General features: G+C 41.4%; 1 protein-coding gene and 1 long non-coding RNA gene across 4 annotated transcripts in view; one reads left to right on the plus strand and one right to left on the minus strand.

Annotated features, from left to right (window-relative positions):
- Window positions 1–18,062, plus strand: part of LOC142140062 (uncharacterized) — a 177,740-nt gene extending 159,678 nt beyond the window's left edge. The window contains exon 3 of the long non-coding RNA XR_012688281.1: window positions 18,021–18,062. This is a non-coding gene — a long non-coding RNA (uncharacterized LOC142140062). The remainder of the gene's footprint in view (window positions 1–18,020) is intronic.
- LOC142140061 (dead end protein homolog 1-like) overlaps window positions 1–21,319 on the minus strand; it is a 35,560-nt gene that overhangs the window by 9,554 nt on the left and 4,687 nt on the right. For 2 of the 3 annotated variants that reach the window (XM_075197924.1, XM_075197923.1), the window contains exon 3: window positions 871–988. In XM_075197924.1, the coding sequence (XP_075054025.1) occupies window positions 871–946 (76 nt within the window). In that variant the 5' untranslated portion in view covers window positions 947–988. Of the gene's footprint in view, window positions 1–870; window positions 989–8,599; window positions 8,696–21,319 lie in introns of those variants that run through there. The other variant, XM_075197922.1, reaches the window with a different exon arrangement.

A 21,319-nucleotide genomic window follows, 5' to 3' on the forward strand; every position in this document is an offset into this window, starting at 1 on the left:
TCGACCAACTTTTTATGCAGAGCAATTTTACATGCGATCGATGGTCCGATCGCTCAGTCCATGGACTGCATACACACTAGCCTTATTTAGGACGATAAAGGGAAGAGCGGACGTCCCTTTAGCGACTTTTTACAGCCATGTTGTCGTGAGCAATGACTAATTTCGTACTCACTGTTGTGGATCGGTCGGACGTTTATACACACTACACAGCAGAAACGAGATTGGAACGAAAATATTAAACGGTACGACCAACCAAATGAGGCGATAATCGTCCATTTGGGCAGACTTTTGACCATCGTGTAACTGCACACACTGACCCGACTTTTGAACGAGCGGTCGTATGTCGGCTGTTTGAGCCGATTATTGGACGAAAACAGTGTAGTGTGTACCCAGCTTTACAAAGTGAATTTTAAACTGGCAGAATGTGAAATCTCGGTTTTCCCAAATACGTAGAATATAGGAATACGTTATTAATGCGTTATTAATCTCTGAAACCTATGCAGGAAGAAAAGGTTCAGATGGGTCTCACTTGTTACACACCCCTAAATTCGATATAAACAGAATCTAGTATAACTGGTACAAGCTGTAGATCTAGTCTACATTTGAACAGTAGATTGGAACCTTGTTATCCAACATTACACTATAACGAGGATGCACACACTAACATTAGATGAATTTGTTTGCCAATAACCTCACAGTGGTACAACGTGAACTATATGAAAAAAAAAAAAAAAAAAAGTGTTCCCATGCCAGGCATAAATAAGCAAAGAAAAGGTTGAGGCTTTTGATATTACCCTTCTATTGCTTTTTCTAAACCATAATGATTATGTAAGATAAAGTAGTAGTACAGTATAGACGATATCCACATACCTGGCGGGGGCCCACCATATTTCCTCTGCCCATTGATTTGTACAAGGTTGATATTGTAATTTTGCATCCACTGCATAAGTGCAACTTTATTCTTTTTGTTGACGGAATTGACCCAAAGCTGTAAAAAATATATAAATAAATACATAAATAAATGTAGTCATCATCCAAAGCACACAGGTAATTGGAATTGCAAGAGGACATTGTGTGCACTATGGTCCATCACCTTCTGACCAGCCTTCTCACCTTGGTGGAGCTATGGTGCTGATGACAAGGGAAAATTATTGGTTTGAGTCAATGATGCGAGGACTAAAGGTCAAACCTCTACACCCCAAACTTATCAAGATGACAATGGTCTTGATGTCATCTTTCCAATAAATGTACCATTTCTAATAAGTTTGACCAAGGAGATGCCCGAGCTGGGCTTTCCTTTACAATGTTCCCAATAGACAATGACAGAGTCCTGCGTCGATACCTTTCCCCCGTGCAAAAATTTGCTAAGCAGCCCATGCGTTTGACTCTCTGTAAAGGTACTCTCATTTACCTACAAACCATTTAGTGATCAGTAATATCAGCTTCTACTTCAGACCCACACCCAACAGACGGACTTAGATGTTTAAAGTAAACTGATGTCAAATTTTATTTATTTTTTAAAAAAATTCTGTAATCCCACCCTGCTCTCTATCAGATCACACACGCATCTGCTTATCCATCCTGCTGTTACATACCAAGTATACTAACCTAATTATGGCGTTATAACTGCCTCCTGCAATATCAAAGGACAAATGGTGGAACATGTTCTGCACCACTTCATTGCTCAACTGTTTAACTTAAACTAGGGATGTTCACAGACACCCGTATTTTGGTTTTCAATCTGTATTTTTTGGAAAAATTGCTAACATAATTTGGCTATTTTTGTTGTTGCTACATTATTATTAACCTTAATTAGCAGTAATTTCCAGTCAATTTTGACCACCTCACAGGTCTCAATATTATGGCCATCAACTTTCAGCCAAAGATTGCAGCGAGCTGACTGGATACTAAGCGACAGAGCAACAAACACATATCACATATAGGAAACACTGTCACACAGCAGAGGCAGAAAAGAAAAGTGGTTCAAGATGGAATTGTCCTTGGGCCCTCCCACATGTTAAAAAGGTTTAACAAACACACAGAAAACAGGAGGGGTAGAAGGTACAGTTTAACAAACCAAGCACTTCAGCCACAAAAAAAGTGGCACTCCTTGTCACTGAAGTGCTTGGTTTGTTTGGGCCGCCACAAAACAAGCTACCAATGGGCTTACGGCAGGCAAGCCAACAGTGCTGTCAATGAACTCTGCAGTGATAAGATGTTGTTGCCATCATCCTCACGAGTGTATATCAGCCTTCCTTGTGGAATTTGTAGTTCATTTATCTAGAGGAAATAGCACTTATGTTTGATATTGTGCATATGTTGAGATAGGAAATCGTTATTTCTGAAACCAGGGTAGAAAATATGTTGTTTTTTCTGTTTTAACCTTTCTAAAGCAAATGCCTATTTCTGATGTATATATCAGATACAATGAGCCTTTGTTTATGAAGCCTTTTGTGTATTGTGATGTGAGGAAATGGCTTGTTTTGAGGTGTGTATTCGACGACTGTCTTAAGTATTCATGCCAGTCAGACCTTTTGACTTGCTAGTGGGTGTTCTACCTCTGAAATAAGGTCCAGGATATCACAGCAAGGTTTTTAAGAATTTCATAGCCAAGGGATGATGCAAATAAGTTGTTCCCTAGCCTATGATTTTCCCAAAAGGTTCCCATGAACTCTCTTGAAATGGTGTAACATGGATCAGGTTCCTAGATGGTTAAGGTACCTACCTCTACTGACTGGCTTTACAAATGGCTAGACAACTCATCAGGATTTGGGTAAAAATAATTAAATACATAAGAGGTGGATTTTTTGGTCTTATGCCTAGGCATGACAGTGGCCTTCTTGTTATCACTGGCAAGAACTGCTTCCACTGGCACATGACTTACACAAACAACATCCTCATCAGCGCCGCCTACACATATATCCAAAGTGGCATCCTCAGTTTCAATGTCACCAGCTACACTTGGACTGCTCATCCACACAGTTGCAGAAATGGTGAAAGGAAGCTTCTTTACAAGTACAGTATCAGAAAGGTCAGGCTTCGACATAGCACTCGTTGATAGACTCCTTAGGGATTTGTGTCATTTCCAAACATTTAGTGTCTTCTAATGCCTTACCGTTTTGTTTTTTTTGCAGATCGGCTTTTACACATGAAATTTTTTTGGCACCTCTTTTTGACTCAGAATGACAAGTTCTTGCATCATCATGACAGACCATAGAAGATGCCTCACTGACAGTTGCAGTCCTAGCACTCATACAGTAAGACGAAGGCCTGATTCTTTCCTTGCCACTGCGTGTGTAGAGTGGCATGTTGGCAATTTTATGTTGTTCTACAGTTAACTCTCTTTATTAGCCGTGTTATTTTCTGTATATAAATGTAAAAGCTTGTTTTTTCAATTTCCCCAAGGTAAACCCACTGTGCACTTGAGCATAAACTTTAGTACATGAAAGAGTGACTAGTATCATCATGACTGGTGCTAGCAACTGCTTAGTACTCCTGCTCTTCTGTGTACTGATCAGGATCCATATCGATGGCACTCAGCAACGTCCCTGGAGAGCGACAAAAATACTGCTACCTCCGTTTCTGTCCGAGCAATGGCGTCGGATCTCCGGTGGAGGAAGGTACTTATGGAATCCAAAACCTGCAAGATCTGACAAGGCAACAATGACATTTTGTTGCAATGTCAGTTCTGAGGATGCGGGAAAGTACCAAGCCGGCTCGATAATCCAAATTGGGATGTTCAGAAATGCTTGGATTTCGGGAAAACTGAGCCCGAGCATCCCTACTCTAATAAACTCATCACTTTCCAGTTCTCACTGTGCACCACAATGAAAGGTTTCTGATTCACTTTCTCTATACTTCACAAACCAAGCCTTAGTCATACAAATCACCTTCTCATCCATTTCTCTCTCTGCATCTTCTCATAACTACCAGCAACATCACACCCAATCCTGGGTCCAGCTCAATCCCTTTAATCCACTCCTACTGATCCCTCCACCACAAAGCTTACCAACCACCAGGCACTTATAACCTCATTTTTCCTCTTCCTGACCATTTCTTTGCATCAAACTCATCTTCAGGGCAGTGATTTGTTTATTGGAAACTCTATATCTAAAATGTAAGACACCTGGCTCATCTCAACTGACACTACTTTCCCTGCAACTCTTTCACAGATGTTCCTACTTTAGCCACAACACTAGACCTGGGGTAAGAGTGAGATGTATGTATCCTATTCTCACGGCATTGCACATTTAGAACCTTCCCTCCTCTTTGATTTGAAACCCACTCCGACTCTCTCTACATTGTATTGGTGCTATAATTTACTGCCCATTAGGCCCAGCTTCCAGTTTCTTAAAAACTTCACTCTATAGCTCCAATATTGCCTATCTGCTTATGTACCACTTACACAGGGCGATTTCAACATTTCTTTTCACAACCCTACGACTGCCTCAAAATGTCTTCCCTCCTCTGCCTACAGTCTTTAGCCTGTCCTTTTTCATTCTCACTAGAACTGCTGCTCTCATTGATGTTCCCAGTATCCAAATGTAATCTGCCCACCTCTCTACAGGACACCTACTTCCATTCTATTCACACCAGCTCCAATCTCTGCCATCACTCCAAACCTCAATCATGGCACAGCAAGCTAACCCTTGATCTGTGAAAGCACTGCCACACTGCCAAGCTTTACTGGGGGACATATCATCACAACGCCAATTTTCACTACAAGTTCATACTTTCCGCACACAAAACGGTCATTTCCCTTGCCAAGAAATCCTACTATTACCTAATCTACCCAGTCTTCTAACCCCCGATGCTTCTGTGCCACTGGTTTCCATCCATCATCATCTACCACTTTTCTCCTGCACAGATTACTTTACCACTTATTTCAAAGGCCAGATCAATATTGCCAGACAAGTTTAGCTCAAGTCAGACCCTGCAACATCACCTACATCCTCCTACACTCACAGCCTAACTTCAACCTCAAAGGAGAGTCCAGGGGCCAACTGCTCTTTAATTATCCTCCTGGACCTCTTGACAACCACTTTGTTGTACATCTTTAACACTACAGCTCTTTTGTGGTTTACATCCCATCTATCCTACTGATGCTTCAGCATCTCCCCCTCTGGTACATCCTCATCTTCACTTCTCCACAAGGTCCTGGTCTTCTCCCTGTACCGGTCTCATCTTGGCAAACTAACACACTCATTGGTCATCCAGTATTATCTCTACACAGAGGACAGCCATATCTACATATTCTCCCCTTGTTTGACTATTCTTCACTCCGCTAACATCACATGGATGTGTCAACATAACATGAAGATCAACATGTCCAAAACAAAACACATCTCCTCCCAGAGTCACTCAACCCACCACAAATTCTCCCTCCCTGTAATCTTCAATCTCCCAATCCTGCTGCTTTGTAGTCATCCTGTACTCTGCCCTCCCCTACACTGCTTACATCCAGTCTCAAAATACTGCTACCAAAATACATTGTTAGAACGTGCACTATTCACATTCAATCCACTCCCTTATCTCCTACAATCTCCTTCTAGTTGGCATACTCTCTGCCCACTGGATCTCCATACCCTCCAGAACCCAATTCAAAGCTCCAGCCCCCCATCACAATCCTGCATTCATGACATGGCTATTGCCACCAGCTCCTTACCTCATAAAGTGGTAGGTATAGAAAAAAAAAAAAAAAAAAAAAAAAAAAAAAAAAAAATTGTACTATGTACTAGACCAAGCTATATATGCATCAGTGCTCATAGTGGGGTGGTATGTGTTGGTATGACATACCAGCACTTCTCCACCCACTTCATGAGCATCCAGAGCCGGCAGTTAAGAAACGCAGGGGAGCACAATGCCAGAGATGCTGTGCCTGCCATCCCCGCTTATCCATCGGAGCTTCCTGCTCCTCTCAGTTACATTCTCCCCGACAGTGTCTGTGTGACATCATCACGTTCCGACACTGTCCGTGAGGAGCGATGCAGAGAGAAGCCAGTGGACAGAAGAAAGGAAAAATAAAGAAGAAAGGTCATAGAAAGGTTAGTAGAAACAGAGGGGGACAGCAGGTGAAACAGGATGATGAAAGAGGGCTCAATGTGATGGGTGGGGTGGGCAGTGCGATTTCACTAGTGAGAGGGATACCTGCAATGAAGATAGGGGCACATAGGAACAGAGAAAGGAAATAGACAAGGAAAAAGATAAAGGGTAACATGGAAGATATTTTGGAAAGTTGTATTCTATTATGGATATGAGGGAAAATGATAGTACACAAAAGGAGACACAGGGGAGAGGTGGAGGGCCACAGAGGGAAGGTAATTAGACACAGAAGGGGGGGGGGGCATCACAGGCTGGATAGCCCTGCATCATTTAATATGTATTATATAGTGTTAAAATGAATTTTAAATTAATTTCACTTAATCAAAATTCCTAAACCTTTAGGTCTAGGTGGCCTCTAGCCGTTCATTTCAAAGTGGAAGTTCCATACCAGCACTTCGAAGTGGAAATTTAGACCACCGTTTACAATAAAAACAAAACATGGAGCAGTATGTTACTACCTCATGATCAGGGTCAACAATCCTTCGCAACTAAGTCAATTTTTAAACTGGAAGAGTATAGCAAGTGCACTAATTTGTTAGAGGTATTTTTCTGCCAGCAGTACAGGATGCAGTGTAATCTGGCCCAGGTCTCTCCTGCACTGCATTACAACTTCCTTTGCTGGATGGGAAGTCCTAGAGACATCACTGCAATGACTTCCCAGGATTTCTACTTCAGATAAGTAAGCAGCACATAGGGCTCTTGTAACAGCCTTAACATCCATAAAACGGTAGGGGGTTACCTGGCGCCAGAACTTTTTAAAGAGTACTTGAGCAATACAAGGTTTTAAAAAACGGCCAATGTGAATTTTTTCCTCCAGACTAACAGCAAGCTCTTTAGCCAATAGCGCAACAGAACGTTTCTACCTGCACTAGGCTTTCTCCAGGTTCTTGCCATACAGCTGCCCAAGGTGAGGCAGGAGAGCGGTGAAATATAGACATTCTATGAGCACAGCAAGGTAAAACGTAGAGTAGCGAAATGACCATAGAAAGCGCGCCATACAGGCTCCCTCCAGAGCAAACAGGGGTACAGGACACTTGGATGGGTGGTATAATACCTGCATAGTGCATAATAAAGAATTAAAAGGGCCTAATCATCACTCACATCTGCGGCAAAAAAAAAAAAAAAATAACAAACATCGCTGTCAACAAACCACCACCCCCCCCCCCAAAAAAAAAAAAACGCTTGCAGGCCATGTAAGTTGTGAGACATACATTTCGTTTTTCAAACATAAAAATATAGAAGTAGATATATAGGTTTATGTCTACTTGCAACGAAGCAACAGCCCTATTCACGTTTAAGATAACTGAAAACACACAAAAATTAAACTAGCAGTAAATAGAAAAGCTTCTGCAACCTGATAAATAGTAGCTTGCAAATATTAGATCATCACCAGCTGTAACTTTATTAATATAAGGAAGATAATACAAGACTTTCCTCAAGCCCACAACCTTGCCACACCCCAAAAGCCCAGCAAGTAGCTCCCTAGTCACTTGATAGGATGCCCTATTGCAGATAAAAGGACTCCTTACTGCCCTGATAAATAGGCTCATAACACACAATGAGAAAAGGGAGAGAGATAGTGTATAAATATATATTTTTTTAAAAATAAATAAATTCCCCAGGACCAAATGCCAGTGGATTCTGTTGGTTTGAAACGAGGGGGAGTTAGTAATCATTGTTGCATTTCTATCAGGTTTGCACAGGTTTATCCTCACCAATGTAAAGTTCTGCTCTCCAAGTGTCCTGCACATACACCAGCCACATTACGGTGCAGCTGCAGTACAGAGTTCTTATTTTGGTCTGGATCACCCAGATTTATACCAGTTACAGTCACCATGCTGTGTGGCAGCAGTATCACCACACTACAGTCCACTCTACCGCATGCACCCGTGGCTCCGCGAGCGCTACAAGTCCTGGCTGCAGACTACCGGACTACTGCAAGAAACGCCGCAATTCCTGCTCCATGTGCGCACACCCCACCGCTATTCACAGACAGGAAACCCGCACACTAACTTCATAGCCCAATACTGGACTCCACCCGAATACATCAGAACTCACAATCTTTTCAGCTCCAATCATTAATGCAATAACTAATAATGCAAGGATTTAACTCCTACCAGTTTTAGCAATAGGAACATTACATTAAGGCCACGCATCATTATTTTAAACACAACTAATACGAACACTGAATCATTCTGGTTACAGAGATATAACTTATATTTAGGGTGAACATTTTATATATCAAGAACGTCATTAAAAACTCGATTTAACTGGATTTCAAAATATATACACTAAAGTTAGCTTTTGACACCTGGTTTTGTTTGTTCTGAATAAGGTTGGAGCATTAAAATCGGAAATTAGCAAATAGAATAAAAAGACAAAACAAAAGTGGAAATACACATAAATATTGATCCTATTAACTTTATACTTTACAGTAAAGAGAATCACTTGTATAAATACAAATTTAATGCAATTATATCTGTATTATTGCAAATACCTCGTTGTCTCCGTTCATGGCCTTCTCCGTGTTCTCTTTATATCTCAACCGTATTGTCCTGGCTGAAGATTAATCAGGTGAGTCTGGTGCAAGCCTTTATATATAGTCCCAATTTACCAGAACTTTCCCCCCCTCCCACAAATCACCATCTGCCAATCATAAGAGGACGGTCATAACACCAGCACCCCACTGATTCTCTCTGAACTCTCTTTGCCCTCCCACCTAAAGATACAGTTAAAGTGGAAGTCAAAATGTGGAAACACTTCTTTTAAAACTCCAGACATGAGGCCATTTTACTTTATGTGAAAATAATATTTTTCCTATACTCCTAGAAGTCATTTTTGCAGCCTTTGTTTCCCTGGGAGCTGACATCACTGTGCTGAACCTGAATAGGATATATTAATGTACATTCAGAAATGTACTTGCTGTGGTCTGATCAGTTATATCTTTAATTCTAACATATAAGCAGGTAAAGGTGTTATAACAAAAGTGTGTGGTAAAAACTAAGTAGTTTATTTATTGACTAGATCCAGTGACTAGATAGACTCACAGAATTATGCCAGCCTGCAGTGAGTAACTTCTGATTTTATTTTTTTTCAATTAAACATGTAAGGAAAGTTACACATTGCTGCTGGGTCCATGCTCAACATCTGAGTGTAGCTTAGGCTTGCTGTTACAAAGGCTGATGATGAGGTACATACGGAACACAAGGACGATACACATTAGTCCCTGCATGCTGTGGACACTTCCTCTAATGTATCAGTGCACTCTGTGGAAATATACAATTACTGTACTGTGGACACTGGAGAGCACCGTGTGCAGGCAACCCAAAACTGGAAAGGTGCAAACACACCCTTGGGCACCCATTGGCACCAAAGAGCCCATACCTGCTTGCCCACATCTGTTTGCTTCTTCACCTGCATGTTTGCATATCCTATCTACCTTCAGGCCTCACCAACAGCTCATAGTCTGTAGATGTGCTTACACAGGTGAAATAATTATTAGCTCAGCCAATTTAATGCACTCACCTGTTCTCCTGTGAGTAGATCTAGAAAACATGCCCTGCTGGTAATGTCTGGGGATGGGATTGACAATCACTCTACTAAGCAGTGTGAAATCCTTGCTGCAGGACTCTGTCCTTTCCTCTCTGCAATTTTGCATTTACTCTATTGCCCTCCCTAGCCACATGCCTAGGGCAATAAGCAAAAACATTTGTGGATCTTTGTATTACTATTTTTCTTTTCATTTTCTTTTTTTGCTATCTGGCCAGAGAAGGGGGTGTTGCTCAGTGGAACATGAGCATGTTGGCAGAACCAACCGGAGCAGCTACCCCCCAGGCTGTGTGCACAGCATTGGGGGGTGTGAACATGCAGGCACCCCCCAGGGCAGTGGCAGCACACACAGCCCTGGAGGAGAGTGATTGTACCGACCAATAAGAAGCTATTGATCCTCGCAGTTACTTTCCCCCACCCACAGATTGGTCTGTGACTGGGCAGATTGTGCTGGAGCCACCTTCACCTTCATTGCCACATATTGCCCAAGGGAGGCTTGGGGCACCCATTCAACGTTCCTGCATGTAGAGTACACAGTTATCTATTGAAGGTATATTTTCTCACAATGCCTATGGCAGCATAAATTATTAATAATAATAATAATAATAATGTGAACAATACATAAGACTTAAAAATGTGTTGCCCATTGCAACCATATTCTAGCTATCATTGTATTGACTGTACTGGATAAATGTTATCTAGAATCTTATTGGTTGCTATGAGCAACACCTCCACTTTTCCTTTTTATAAGGTTTGATAAAGTTACCCTGTCTTTATGCCTAGTGGAATGAATATAGCATTTAAGTTTTATTATTTTAGCTGTGAAGATATGATTGACAGACAAACCTCATTTCACATGAACACAAGTTACATTGTAGCGAAGTATTTGTCTAATCCCAGAAAATGAGCGTCTGGGTAAATGAGCAGAATCTAGAGAAATATAGACCACAGTAGCTCCATACCCTGCAAACTGCAAACATTGGTTTCCTGTGATAGGGAGCAGTCATATTGGAGATACAGGTTTTATCTAGAAAAAGAATGACCCTGAGATAGATTAGTCATCCTTTTTCTTCTAATAGAGGATTGCTGAAGGTCTAAGGGCTGGGCTATTGGGGTGATTGCAATGTTAAACTCACACCAGTAATCACTTGTTTTACAACTAGTTGTTTCCAGTGATTTGTGCTACACAACAGACTTCAAGCTATTAATCTCGACAGACAATCCCAGATCCCAAGAGAAGTTAGGACAATCTGCCAGGAAATAATCATGTGAAATAGAGACTGCAATGATTTTTATTATTTTTTTGTTGAGGTGATTAATCTATTGATTCATTGCATAAAATCACACTGTTGTTTATTAAGTTAATAATCCCATTAATTATAAGCACAATTTAAAATCTCCTGCGTAGCCTTATCCTAATATAGGCAGTGGAACTGGAGTCAAACATATTGTGAGCTCATGTGATGTTCATCATCATCATTTATTTATATAGCGCCACTAATTCCGCAGCGCTGTACAGAGAACTCATTCACATCAGTCCCTGCCCCATTGCAGCTTACAGTCTAAATTCCCTAATATAGACAGACACACACAGACAGAGAGGGAGACAGACAGACAGAGGGAGAGACTAGGGTCAATGTTGATAGCGGCCAATTAACCTAACAGTATGTTTTTTGGAGTGTGGGAGGAAACCGGAGCACCCGGAGGAAACCCACGCAAACACAGGGAGAACAAACTCCTCACATGTAAGGCCATGGTTGGGAATTGAACTCATGACCCCAGTGCTGTGAGGCAGAAGTGCTAACCACTAGGCCACTGTGCTGCCCCGATGTTTCCAGATCCTTCAACATGACTCTTCCCTCCCTGTATGGAAATTCTCTCTTCCTGAATTTATCACTTGATTTACTATTAAAGTTACCAAGGATGAATTATTTAATTAAAATGAGCGGTGGAGTTTTTGTAAAATCCATTTAGTAAGTTTCCCCCCAGGCAACTCCAGTATAAACTAAGTGAGAGGCTCAGGAGCAGGGCAATTTGTACCGGTTGGAAAATGTTGGCTTTATTATGAAGGACTTGTATCACTGTGGTTGGCCCTGTGCAATGATAATTGGGTGGCCCTGGAAAGGGCGTGGCTATTTCTATGGGGGTGTGGCTAGACTCTCCTTTGTAATGGTTTGAAAGTGCACAGACTGCTTTAAGTTGTACGCTTCTTTTTGCAGTTCCTGTGGTTCTGCTAAGTGTAAGGAGCAGCTGAATTAGATCTTAATATTTAACTGGGAGTACTGCTTTATTGTGCAACACATAGGGACCTATTTATCAAAGGGGCTATATATATATATATATATTACATCCATGTGGTGACACAGAGGCACAACACATCACTTTGGGGCGTGCCCATCATTTCGGAAGCGCCAGGTGCCACTCCTTCCGCTCCCCTTCTTAGCAACATTGAGGGGTACGTGATAACGGGGCACACCTCCCAACTGCCCTGGAATCGGCAATGCTTGGGACAGTGCCCTCTGATTGGAACTGTACTGTCCTAATTGACACGCTGGGGCAGTCATGGCACACCTAAAAGGCTGGCACTGTGTATCCCTATTTGTTAATGAATGGTTAGGCTGCATTCAGATGGCATTATAACATGTTTCCAGGTGCAATCCCAGGTTTTAAAGATTTCTGCCCAGAGAAACTGGCTTGAAAGTACCACAGACAGATAATGGAAATCCTTAAATTGCACATCATGTAAATAGATCGTAGATTAGTGAATATACTGCCCATATGTGGGTCATCATCTAGCTATCATTCACACCAACCTCACTCTTTCACTATATGAAAACTTTCTGCTTTTCACAATTATTGCAAGGCCCTGGGTGGAATTATACAGCTGGAGTGGAAGCTGTTTATTAAAAATCACGGCATTAATTCAGCCAAGGTTATTACAACTGAAAAATAAGTGGGAAAATCAGAAGCTGAACGCTATCGCACTCTGAAGAAAGTCATAGTGGGCAGGTATGTAAACTAGGCTTAATGCTACGCTCTTCCCATAAGATCAGGTGCAGTTATGCAAAAATAAATGCACGGCTTCACAAAACATTATTTTCACTGCGGTCCCACAGATTTCCCTTTCATACATCACCGTTACTGCCTCTGGGATACATGGATCAGGGGACCACAGAATGGGAGGACTGGTCAGGAAGGCGGCACTTGAGGTGTTGGAGATAACTGTTGTCCATTGTTGAACATAAAAGAGAAAAACATGTCTGACATAGTGGTTGGAGGTCAGGATGGGATCCCAAGAGCTGGGGGCAGGTAGCTCTTAAATAAATCTTTTCAGAAAGTGCAGGAAGAGAGTAAACAAACACTACAAGGTTACTTACACATGATAATATATAAACATGCCAAGTGCTTTATCAGAAGTAAAGGAGCTGGATCCTACAGTATCTTAAGATAATAATAAGTTGTAAAAAATTTAAAGGGAAAGAGGTATTCAAATGTATTTAGTATATTGTGACTATAGTTTTGTTTATTTATTAATAATAATAATAATAATAATAATAATTATGTTTATTGTTTTATTATATATTTTTTATTTCATTGTAGCAATGGATGTCACAACAAGATTTAGCATCTGACAAGGGACTATGCGACTGGTGACCCTCAGGCCGGGTACGTTACTTCTTATTTCTGTTTTCTTGTGAATAACATCGTACCTGACATCCTCCACAAACCCTAGTGCATTGCTTAATTTTATTTAATCGTAGCTGGTCTGCGAGGATGTAGTTATAACATAACATCTGTTTGTTTAAATGCATGCACTATGCTCCTCTACACTGTAACAATCATTTTATTCCAAAATTAATGGCTTTGTTGCTTGAAATTTAGGAATATCTTTATAGTAAATGTCAGCGAGAGACCCATTATATATATTGGAAAGAAAGCGTTCATTTTAAACTCAGTGTAAAGTTTTATAGACATATATATATATATATATATATATATATATATATATATATATATAAAATAACAAGCCTATTATAGTTTAAACATAGTTGTCTACTCTCCTGCAATGTCCAGGTGAGTCCCGGACATTCCAAAATACCAGGAGAGCAGACTAAACTACCAGAGGGGCTCTCACTGACTTGCAAATTGCGTCATCATAGGCCTTCGTCCGCCAGCGCGGGCTTATTTTTCTCTGGCTTCGTCCGCCAGGTTGCTGATGCACATGACATCATTAAAGTGGTACAGAGCCAACCCAATTGAGACAGGTTAGGCTACTGAGCAATTATCCTGGGCTCCCAGAATGCACCAACGTGAAAACTAGTGGGAGGTATAAGGATCATTGCCCAGGAGGATGGAAGAGATTTGAGACGATGCTTGACTGGCATTTCTGAGAAGGGCAGAAGATGCAATCATCCAGAACTGTCCATAATGCTCCTAATAATAAAGCCTTAAGGTTTTTGTGCCTGCTGAAAGCAGCGTGATGTCTGGGCTGAATATTATCAGTAAGGCAGGAGTAAGCTGGACTATCGTGGATCTGTCCCAGCTGTTCCACTAAGGTCTCCGATTTGTCTCTCTGCTGTGGTCTGTGTTTCTGATTTGTAACACTGTACAGAGTGTGGTTGCTCTTGTCCTTTTGGTAGTATTTGAGTCAAAATAAATTATTCATATTTTCACAGCTATCTAGGTGGGAGTCAGTGGCTGCCATGGGTCCCAAAGGAGATGGGGCCTGGTAATACTGGGTCACCCTAAGGAGACTCCCTGTGTGATCTCAGAAGAGCAAAGCTGAGGCTTCGTTTGAATATGCGCAAGTCCCGGGAGGCTGCATCCCCTTCCACCCAAATTTGAGCCTGTCGATGCAGTGCTTCACCCCTAGAGTGAGTCCTTACCCACATAACGGTACGGGGGAGAATATAGGGTTAAGAATAGGCCCACAGTTGTGACAGTTTATCTATCTATATATGTGTGTGTGTGTGTGTGTGTGTGTATGTATATATATATATATATATATATATGTATGTGTGTTAATAACGATGAAGTTCAGTCTCTAATCCCTAGATATAGAATTTATAATATGAAATTGTGAACCTTAGCTTATAGTGGTGCACGTGTAAATATTAGTACAATACATATGTTGGTCAAGCACTAGCATGCCCAGACTATAACTATAAGCTCGAGCTTGCTGGGACTTGTACTTCCATAAACTAAAATGGTATTTTTCAATTATCCTTACATTACACACACTTTATTACCCTACACCTACCACCCCAGGGGTGTAAGAAGATCCCTTGAATGGAGAATTTGAGATTGCCTCATGAAAATGATTATTATGAGCAAACTCTGTCCAGGGGAGTAATTTCACCCAATTTTTTAGATTAGTCGAGACATACATCCTTAGCAATTTTTCAAGTTCCTGGTTGGTTCTTTCAGTTATCCCATTGGATTGGGGGTGAAATGCAGAGGAGAAATTAAGCTTGATGTCTGGTTTTAGAAAAGCCCTCCAAAATTTCGATCCACGATCGGGCACAATTTCTTGGGGACACCCATGTAAACGTAAAACTTAATTTATAAAGAAGGCAGCTAAGGTAGAGGCAGACAGTAAGAACTTTGAGAGACACAAAATGAGCTGACTTGAAAAAACGATTTGCGGTGACTCAAAGGACAGTGCAGGCATTAGACAAAGGTAAGTCAGTAATTAAATCCATAAATAAATGGGACCGTGGGCGATCTGAAGTGGGTAATGAGTGGTCTGTAAGGCTGTTGGTGAGGCACCTTGTGCTGGGCACAGATAGAGCATGCAGAAACAAATCTCTCTAAATCCTGGCAAAGAGTCGGCCACCAATAATTCTGACAGTTCCCAAGTTTTCTTAACACCTGCATGTCTGGCAAAGTGAAAACAATGGGCCCAATGTAACAACTTAGCACGTAACTTAGGCTAAGATGAAAATTTTGCCAAGAGGACAGTTAGAGACAGAGGGAGGAGTAACTGCAAGAATGTGTTTGGGGTGCAAGATGAATTTGTCCTTTTCTGGGTGGTCCATATCAGAGGAGTCCTCTTGGGCTCCTTCCAAAAAAGTATCTCCATTCTTCTAAAGTCAACTTGATGGTTAACATCTTCTTGTTTCCTATCCCTTAATTCCTCTCTGCAGGTAGGAGCTTGCGAGAAAAAAAGGCGCAGGGGTGTAGAGATACACCCATTGTCGAACTGGGGCATGAAGGGCCCACCGAGGGACTGCAACGCTAGGGGCCCACCAGAGGTGGTGTGGCCAGCCATCATAGAGGCGAGACCAGACACTAGAGGGGGGGGGGGGAATCAGCCCACGAAGGACAGCTAGCACCATAGTGTAGTATATAACGAATGCAGTGTATATATAAAGAGTACACAGTCTTGACCTGCCTCTTAGATTGGGCAGAACAGTCACCAAAAATCGAGATTGTCCCACTAGACCAGGCTTGGCTAACCTGTGGCACTCCAGGTGTTGTGAAGCTATAAGCCCCAGCATGCTTTGCAAATATATAGCAGCTTATTGCTGGAAGGGTATGCTGGGACTTGTAGTTTTACAATACCTGGAGTGCCACAGGTTAACAAAGCCTACACTAGACTCAGAACATTTGACAGACTGCCCTACCTTTTCATGTCACTTTTACCACCTGTGGCTGCTGGTTTCTTTAGTTGCGGCTTGTCTGGATCCTGGAATGTTGGGGGCTCCATTTGGAAAAAATAATGGGTACATTTAGAAAATTTCAACCAGCCCCGGCGTTAAATCAATAGGACCCACAATTAATACTTAGGCCTTCCTCTAGCCCTAACATTAAAGTAATAGTATTCCTATTTAATAAACCTATTTCTCTCCCTCCAGACAACCCGTGCAATATATTAAACGCATTTACGTATAATAAATATACCTATATTAAATATACCTATTTTCCACAACTGTCACTGCCATTAAATAATTCATATTCACATTTAATAAATAAACCTCATGCTCCTCAAACTCGCCCCCACATTCAATTAATAGCCCCCAAACCACCCCATCTTAAATTAATAGTCCCCACTATAAAATGAAATTGCCCCACCTTCACCCTACAAACAAAATAGCACCCATTATTTAGCCACCACCTACCACACACACATTACATTGCCACAAGCCCGCTGTGCCATCACACACACACATTACTGTGCCCTTTCATCACCATGCTGTGCCTCCTTATGATCATACTGCACCATCCATGCTGCTTTTGTCCCCCCCCACTTCTCCTGGCCCCCCTTCATCACCCTGTGCCATTCTGCTTTTGCTCCTCCTCACCCTGTGCCATGCTGCTCTGGCCCCCCTTCACCTTGTGCCATGCTGCTCTGGCCCCCCTTCACACTCTGCCATGCTGCTCAGGCACCCCTTCACACTCTGCCATGCTGCTCTGGCCACCCTTTACACTCTGCCATGCTGTCTTTGCCCCTTTTCGCACTCTGCCATGCTGTCTTTGCCCCTTTTCACTCTCTGCCATTCTCCCCTTTCACTCTCTGCCATTCTCCCCTTTCACTCTCTGCCGTGCTCCCCTTTCACTCAGCGCCGTGCTCCCCCTTCACTCTGCGCCGTGCTCCCCCTTCACTCTGCGCCGTGCTCCCCCTTCACTCTGCGCCGTGCTCCCCCTTCACTCTGCGCTGTGCTCCCCCTTCACTCTGCGCCGTGCTCCCCCTTCACTCTTTGCCGTGCTCCCCCTTCACTCTTTGCCGTGCTCCCCCTTCACTCTTTGCCGTGCTCCCCCTTCACTCTGGGCCGTGCTCCCCCTTCACTCTGGGCCGTGCTCCCCCTTCACTCTGCGCCGTGCTCCCCCCTTACTTCCGTTCCTTCACTTACCTTTTCTATTGGCTTCTTTCTTCTCTTCTTTCTTCTGTTCTTCCCGACTCCTCTCTGTGGTGCTCCTCACTGAACGCCGGGCATGATGACAATCTATGATTACAATCTATGGGACAGTAGGAGTTTGATACACAAGGGTAAGTGCTACATCATATTGCATATTGGTCCAGCTGGAATGCAAAGGTAAAAAGTATTGAGTGGGCTGTGTGATCAATCACACAGCAATGTTGGTCAGACGGTTGTCTTGTGTTAGCTGTGTAGAGTTAATAGGGTAACGTAGGGAGATTAAGATGGTGGTTGAGGAATATCATAAGCTTGCCTGAAGAGGTGGGTTTTCAGAGAATGCTTGAAGGTTTGAAGACTAGAGGAAAGTCTTATTGTGCAAGGGAGGGAATTCAACAACAGTGGGTGCAACCTGAAAAAAGTCCTGTAACCAGGAATGGGAGGATGTTATGAGAGTGGAAGAGAGGCGCAGATCTTGTGCAGAACGGAGGTGCCAAGTTGGAAGATATTTAGAGACAAGTAAGGAGATGTATGTTGGTGCAATTTTGTTGATGGTCTTGTATGTTAGTAGAAGAATTTTTATATTGAATTTGTTGAAGAACAGGCAATTAATGTAGGGACTGACAGAGTGGCTCAGCAGAGGAAGAACAATTTGCAAGAAAAATCAATCTAGGTGCTGCATACAAAATAGATTGTAGGGGTTTGAGTCTGATTTTGGGAAGACCAGTAAGGAGGCAGTTACAATAGTCAATGCGGGAGATGATGTGTGCATGAATTAAACACTAGTGCTATTACTGGAGGTAACCTCCATCGGCGATGAGATTTGCTCGGTTTCTCTGGAGAAAGCTTCCCCTTTTGCAAGGGTGGTATACATGTACTGCCGCAATCCTCCTTCGGTTATCACCACCTTAGAATGGCAGATAAGATATTTAAAGCTGGCAGGGAGACAACAAGGGTTACCTCTCTGTATTACCCAGTATTGTTTTATTACTGTGTTTGTTCCCATTTGTAAAGCATTAAGCAATTTGCTGGCGTTCTATAAATAAATGTTTATGATGATGGTAGACTGGGTGGATATTAGGTACTTAAAGTAGGTTTGTTTGGTGAGACAGAGGACACTCTAGGAAGAAGACACAATAAATTTGTAGTAGAAGTAGTTTCCATTGGAGCAAGATGTTCTCCATTGATATTAAATGGTTTGGTAGTACTTTGCAGGTGGTGGGTCTGTTTGGAGTGTCAAGTTTGTAGATGATGTGGAGGCCATCTAAAATGGCTGCTGCTGCCTTATCTAGGGCTGCAGTGATTATAGAGTTGTAGAAAGAGACTGCTGCATCAGGGACAGAAGGGGTAGTAATAGGACTGGAGTGAGGCTAAGAAGAGGATTGCCAAGAGCGATTAGATGTCACTGTCTACTCATAGACTTGAGGGGGAGATGCAGGAGGAAAGGAAGGATGTTCTGGTTGGAGAACAGTAAAGATGAGTTGGAGAAGCTAAAGATGGACAGAAACCCGGAGAACATGAGGTCCATGGAGATTGGTTTGAGATGATGTCCATTGGGAGAGACCAAATGATGAAGTAATTGAAAGTAGTCCCTTACAGTAAAGCTCCTTAAACAGCATATTGTTCTATTTATTGATCCATGGGGAATACAAATACCCAGCTGGACTAATTTAAGTACACAATGTATAGCCTTAACATGCTTCACCACCTATAAAGGTAGTTCCTTCAGTAGGACAAAGTAAATACAGACACAGGGAATGTATCTATGTGAATGCATGTTAATCAATAGAGATTGTAATTCCTGTATTAAACACCCGTTTATCTTAATTGAATACATTTAACCCTATATAAGCCAGACACATCATCATCATCATAATTTATTCATATAGCGCCAACATATCTGTAAACTAAGTTGAGTTTAGAAATTAAAAGGATATATTTAACGCATCTATAATAATATATAATAATTGATAATAAAAATGCATTGTATGCATACTGAATAATATCAAATGATAGATTATGTGTAATAAATATTTTATCAATGAAGCTGATGTGTTCCTATGGTGAACTCATAACTACAATGTGTCAATCTAAATTAGCCAGATCAAGTGTCTTTCATAATCCATTTTGTTACAATGTTCCCAAGCAGAATATTCAAAATGCTTCCTTCATAAACATTCCTCTCGCTTCTCTCCGCTCCCCTCAGTGACTCTCAACCTGTCACCCTCTTGGGCCATAGTTACCTGCCTATACTCACTTTTCCCCTCCCTCCCACTCTTTCATGCTGTGCCTGAGCCCCCAGAGTTATAGTGCTTACTGTTACTTGTACTGTGTTGTTTCACCTTGAACTGTGCCATTGTTTGTCCTTGTACGGCGCTACGGATACTTTTTGGCGCCCTATAAATAAAAATTAATAATAATAATAAACAAATATTAGTGTATGAAGAAAGCTCCCCACCCCTCCCATGGTAACTGCTGACCTATTCCTATAAATTTAAGGGACTGTACCTTAGTCTTAGTTACAATGGAGTTAAGGATGGTATTGTATAACTGTGTACTAATACATATTCTATTAATAAACATATTTGATCTGGTCATCACCCTTATTTTATTTATATGTTTCACAACTAATAGTGCTGATCAAAATGTTTTGTTTTTAATTATAAAATCAAGACCATTTCACATGTAAATCCTTTAAGAACACAAAGACAGAGTATTATTAAAAATATTGGCATCAAAAATATGGTTGTTAGCATTGCTGCCTCACAGCACTGTTGTCGTGGGTTCAGTTCTGACCAGGGCCCCATCAGTGTGGAATCTGTATGTTCTCTCCGTGTCTCCGTGATGTTTGGTTTCCTCTGTGTGCTCTAGTTTCCCACCAGACAGCAAAGACATACTGGTTGGTTAACTGGCTTCAGACAAAATAACCCTGATGTGAATGGTTGAATATTCTCTGCATATTATGTAGGCACTATATGCAGTAAATAACTCTTAGTAAATAAAATAAATAAATGTGATTTAATATGACAAGAAATAGTATAAAATAAAACACAAGACGTCTCATAAGCAATATATGCTGAACTTTGATTGAACCAAAGTCTTTAATACAAAGCAGTTGTTTTTTTTGTTTTGTTTACTAAATGTTCTGTCTATCTAAGAGGACCCATAAACTACCCTTGAATGCTCTGCCATCTGATAACATGGGTTGAAGGAGATCAGCAAAATGACCAGTGACCAGAAACAGACATTCTGGACTTAAACACAGTAACTCTATTGTTTGCTGTATGGCACAAAATTATTTGTTAGGGAAACATTAACATATTATTATCCTAATTACCCTGATAAGGCTACATTCACAACAGCAGCCTCAGAAAATTAGGCTGAAATGTAACTGACTAGTTTTGGCAATCATAGTGTTACAAAATATTTGCACATGTATGTAATCCAGAAACCAGTTACCCAGAAAGTTCTGAAATACAGAAAGGAAAAATAATTAATGATTGGTGCGTTGTGGTGATTTTGTTGCTCACATGACCAGATTTTTATTCCTATGAATCATATTGCAGAAGAACCCTTATCTGGAAAAAGTTTAGTGGTAGATTTATCAAACTTTCTAAAGAAAAAGGAAAAGTGCAGGTGTTACTCATAGCAACCAATCAGATTCTAGCTATCATTTTGTAGAATGTACTAGATACATTATAGGTAGAATCTGATTGGCTGCTACGGGCATACACTTTTTTCCTTTTTTTCTTAGAAAGTTTGATAAATCTACCACTAGGCTTTGTCTTCCATTTCTCTTATTTCTCATTTCT

This window comes from Mixophyes fleayi, chromosome 2 (assembly GCF_038048845.1).
Source record: "Mixophyes fleayi isolate aMixFle1 chromosome 2, aMixFle1.hap1, whole genome shotgun sequence".
Classification (NCBI taxonomy): Eukaryota; Metazoa; Chordata; class Amphibia; order Anura; family Limnodynastidae; genus Mixophyes; species Mixophyes fleayi.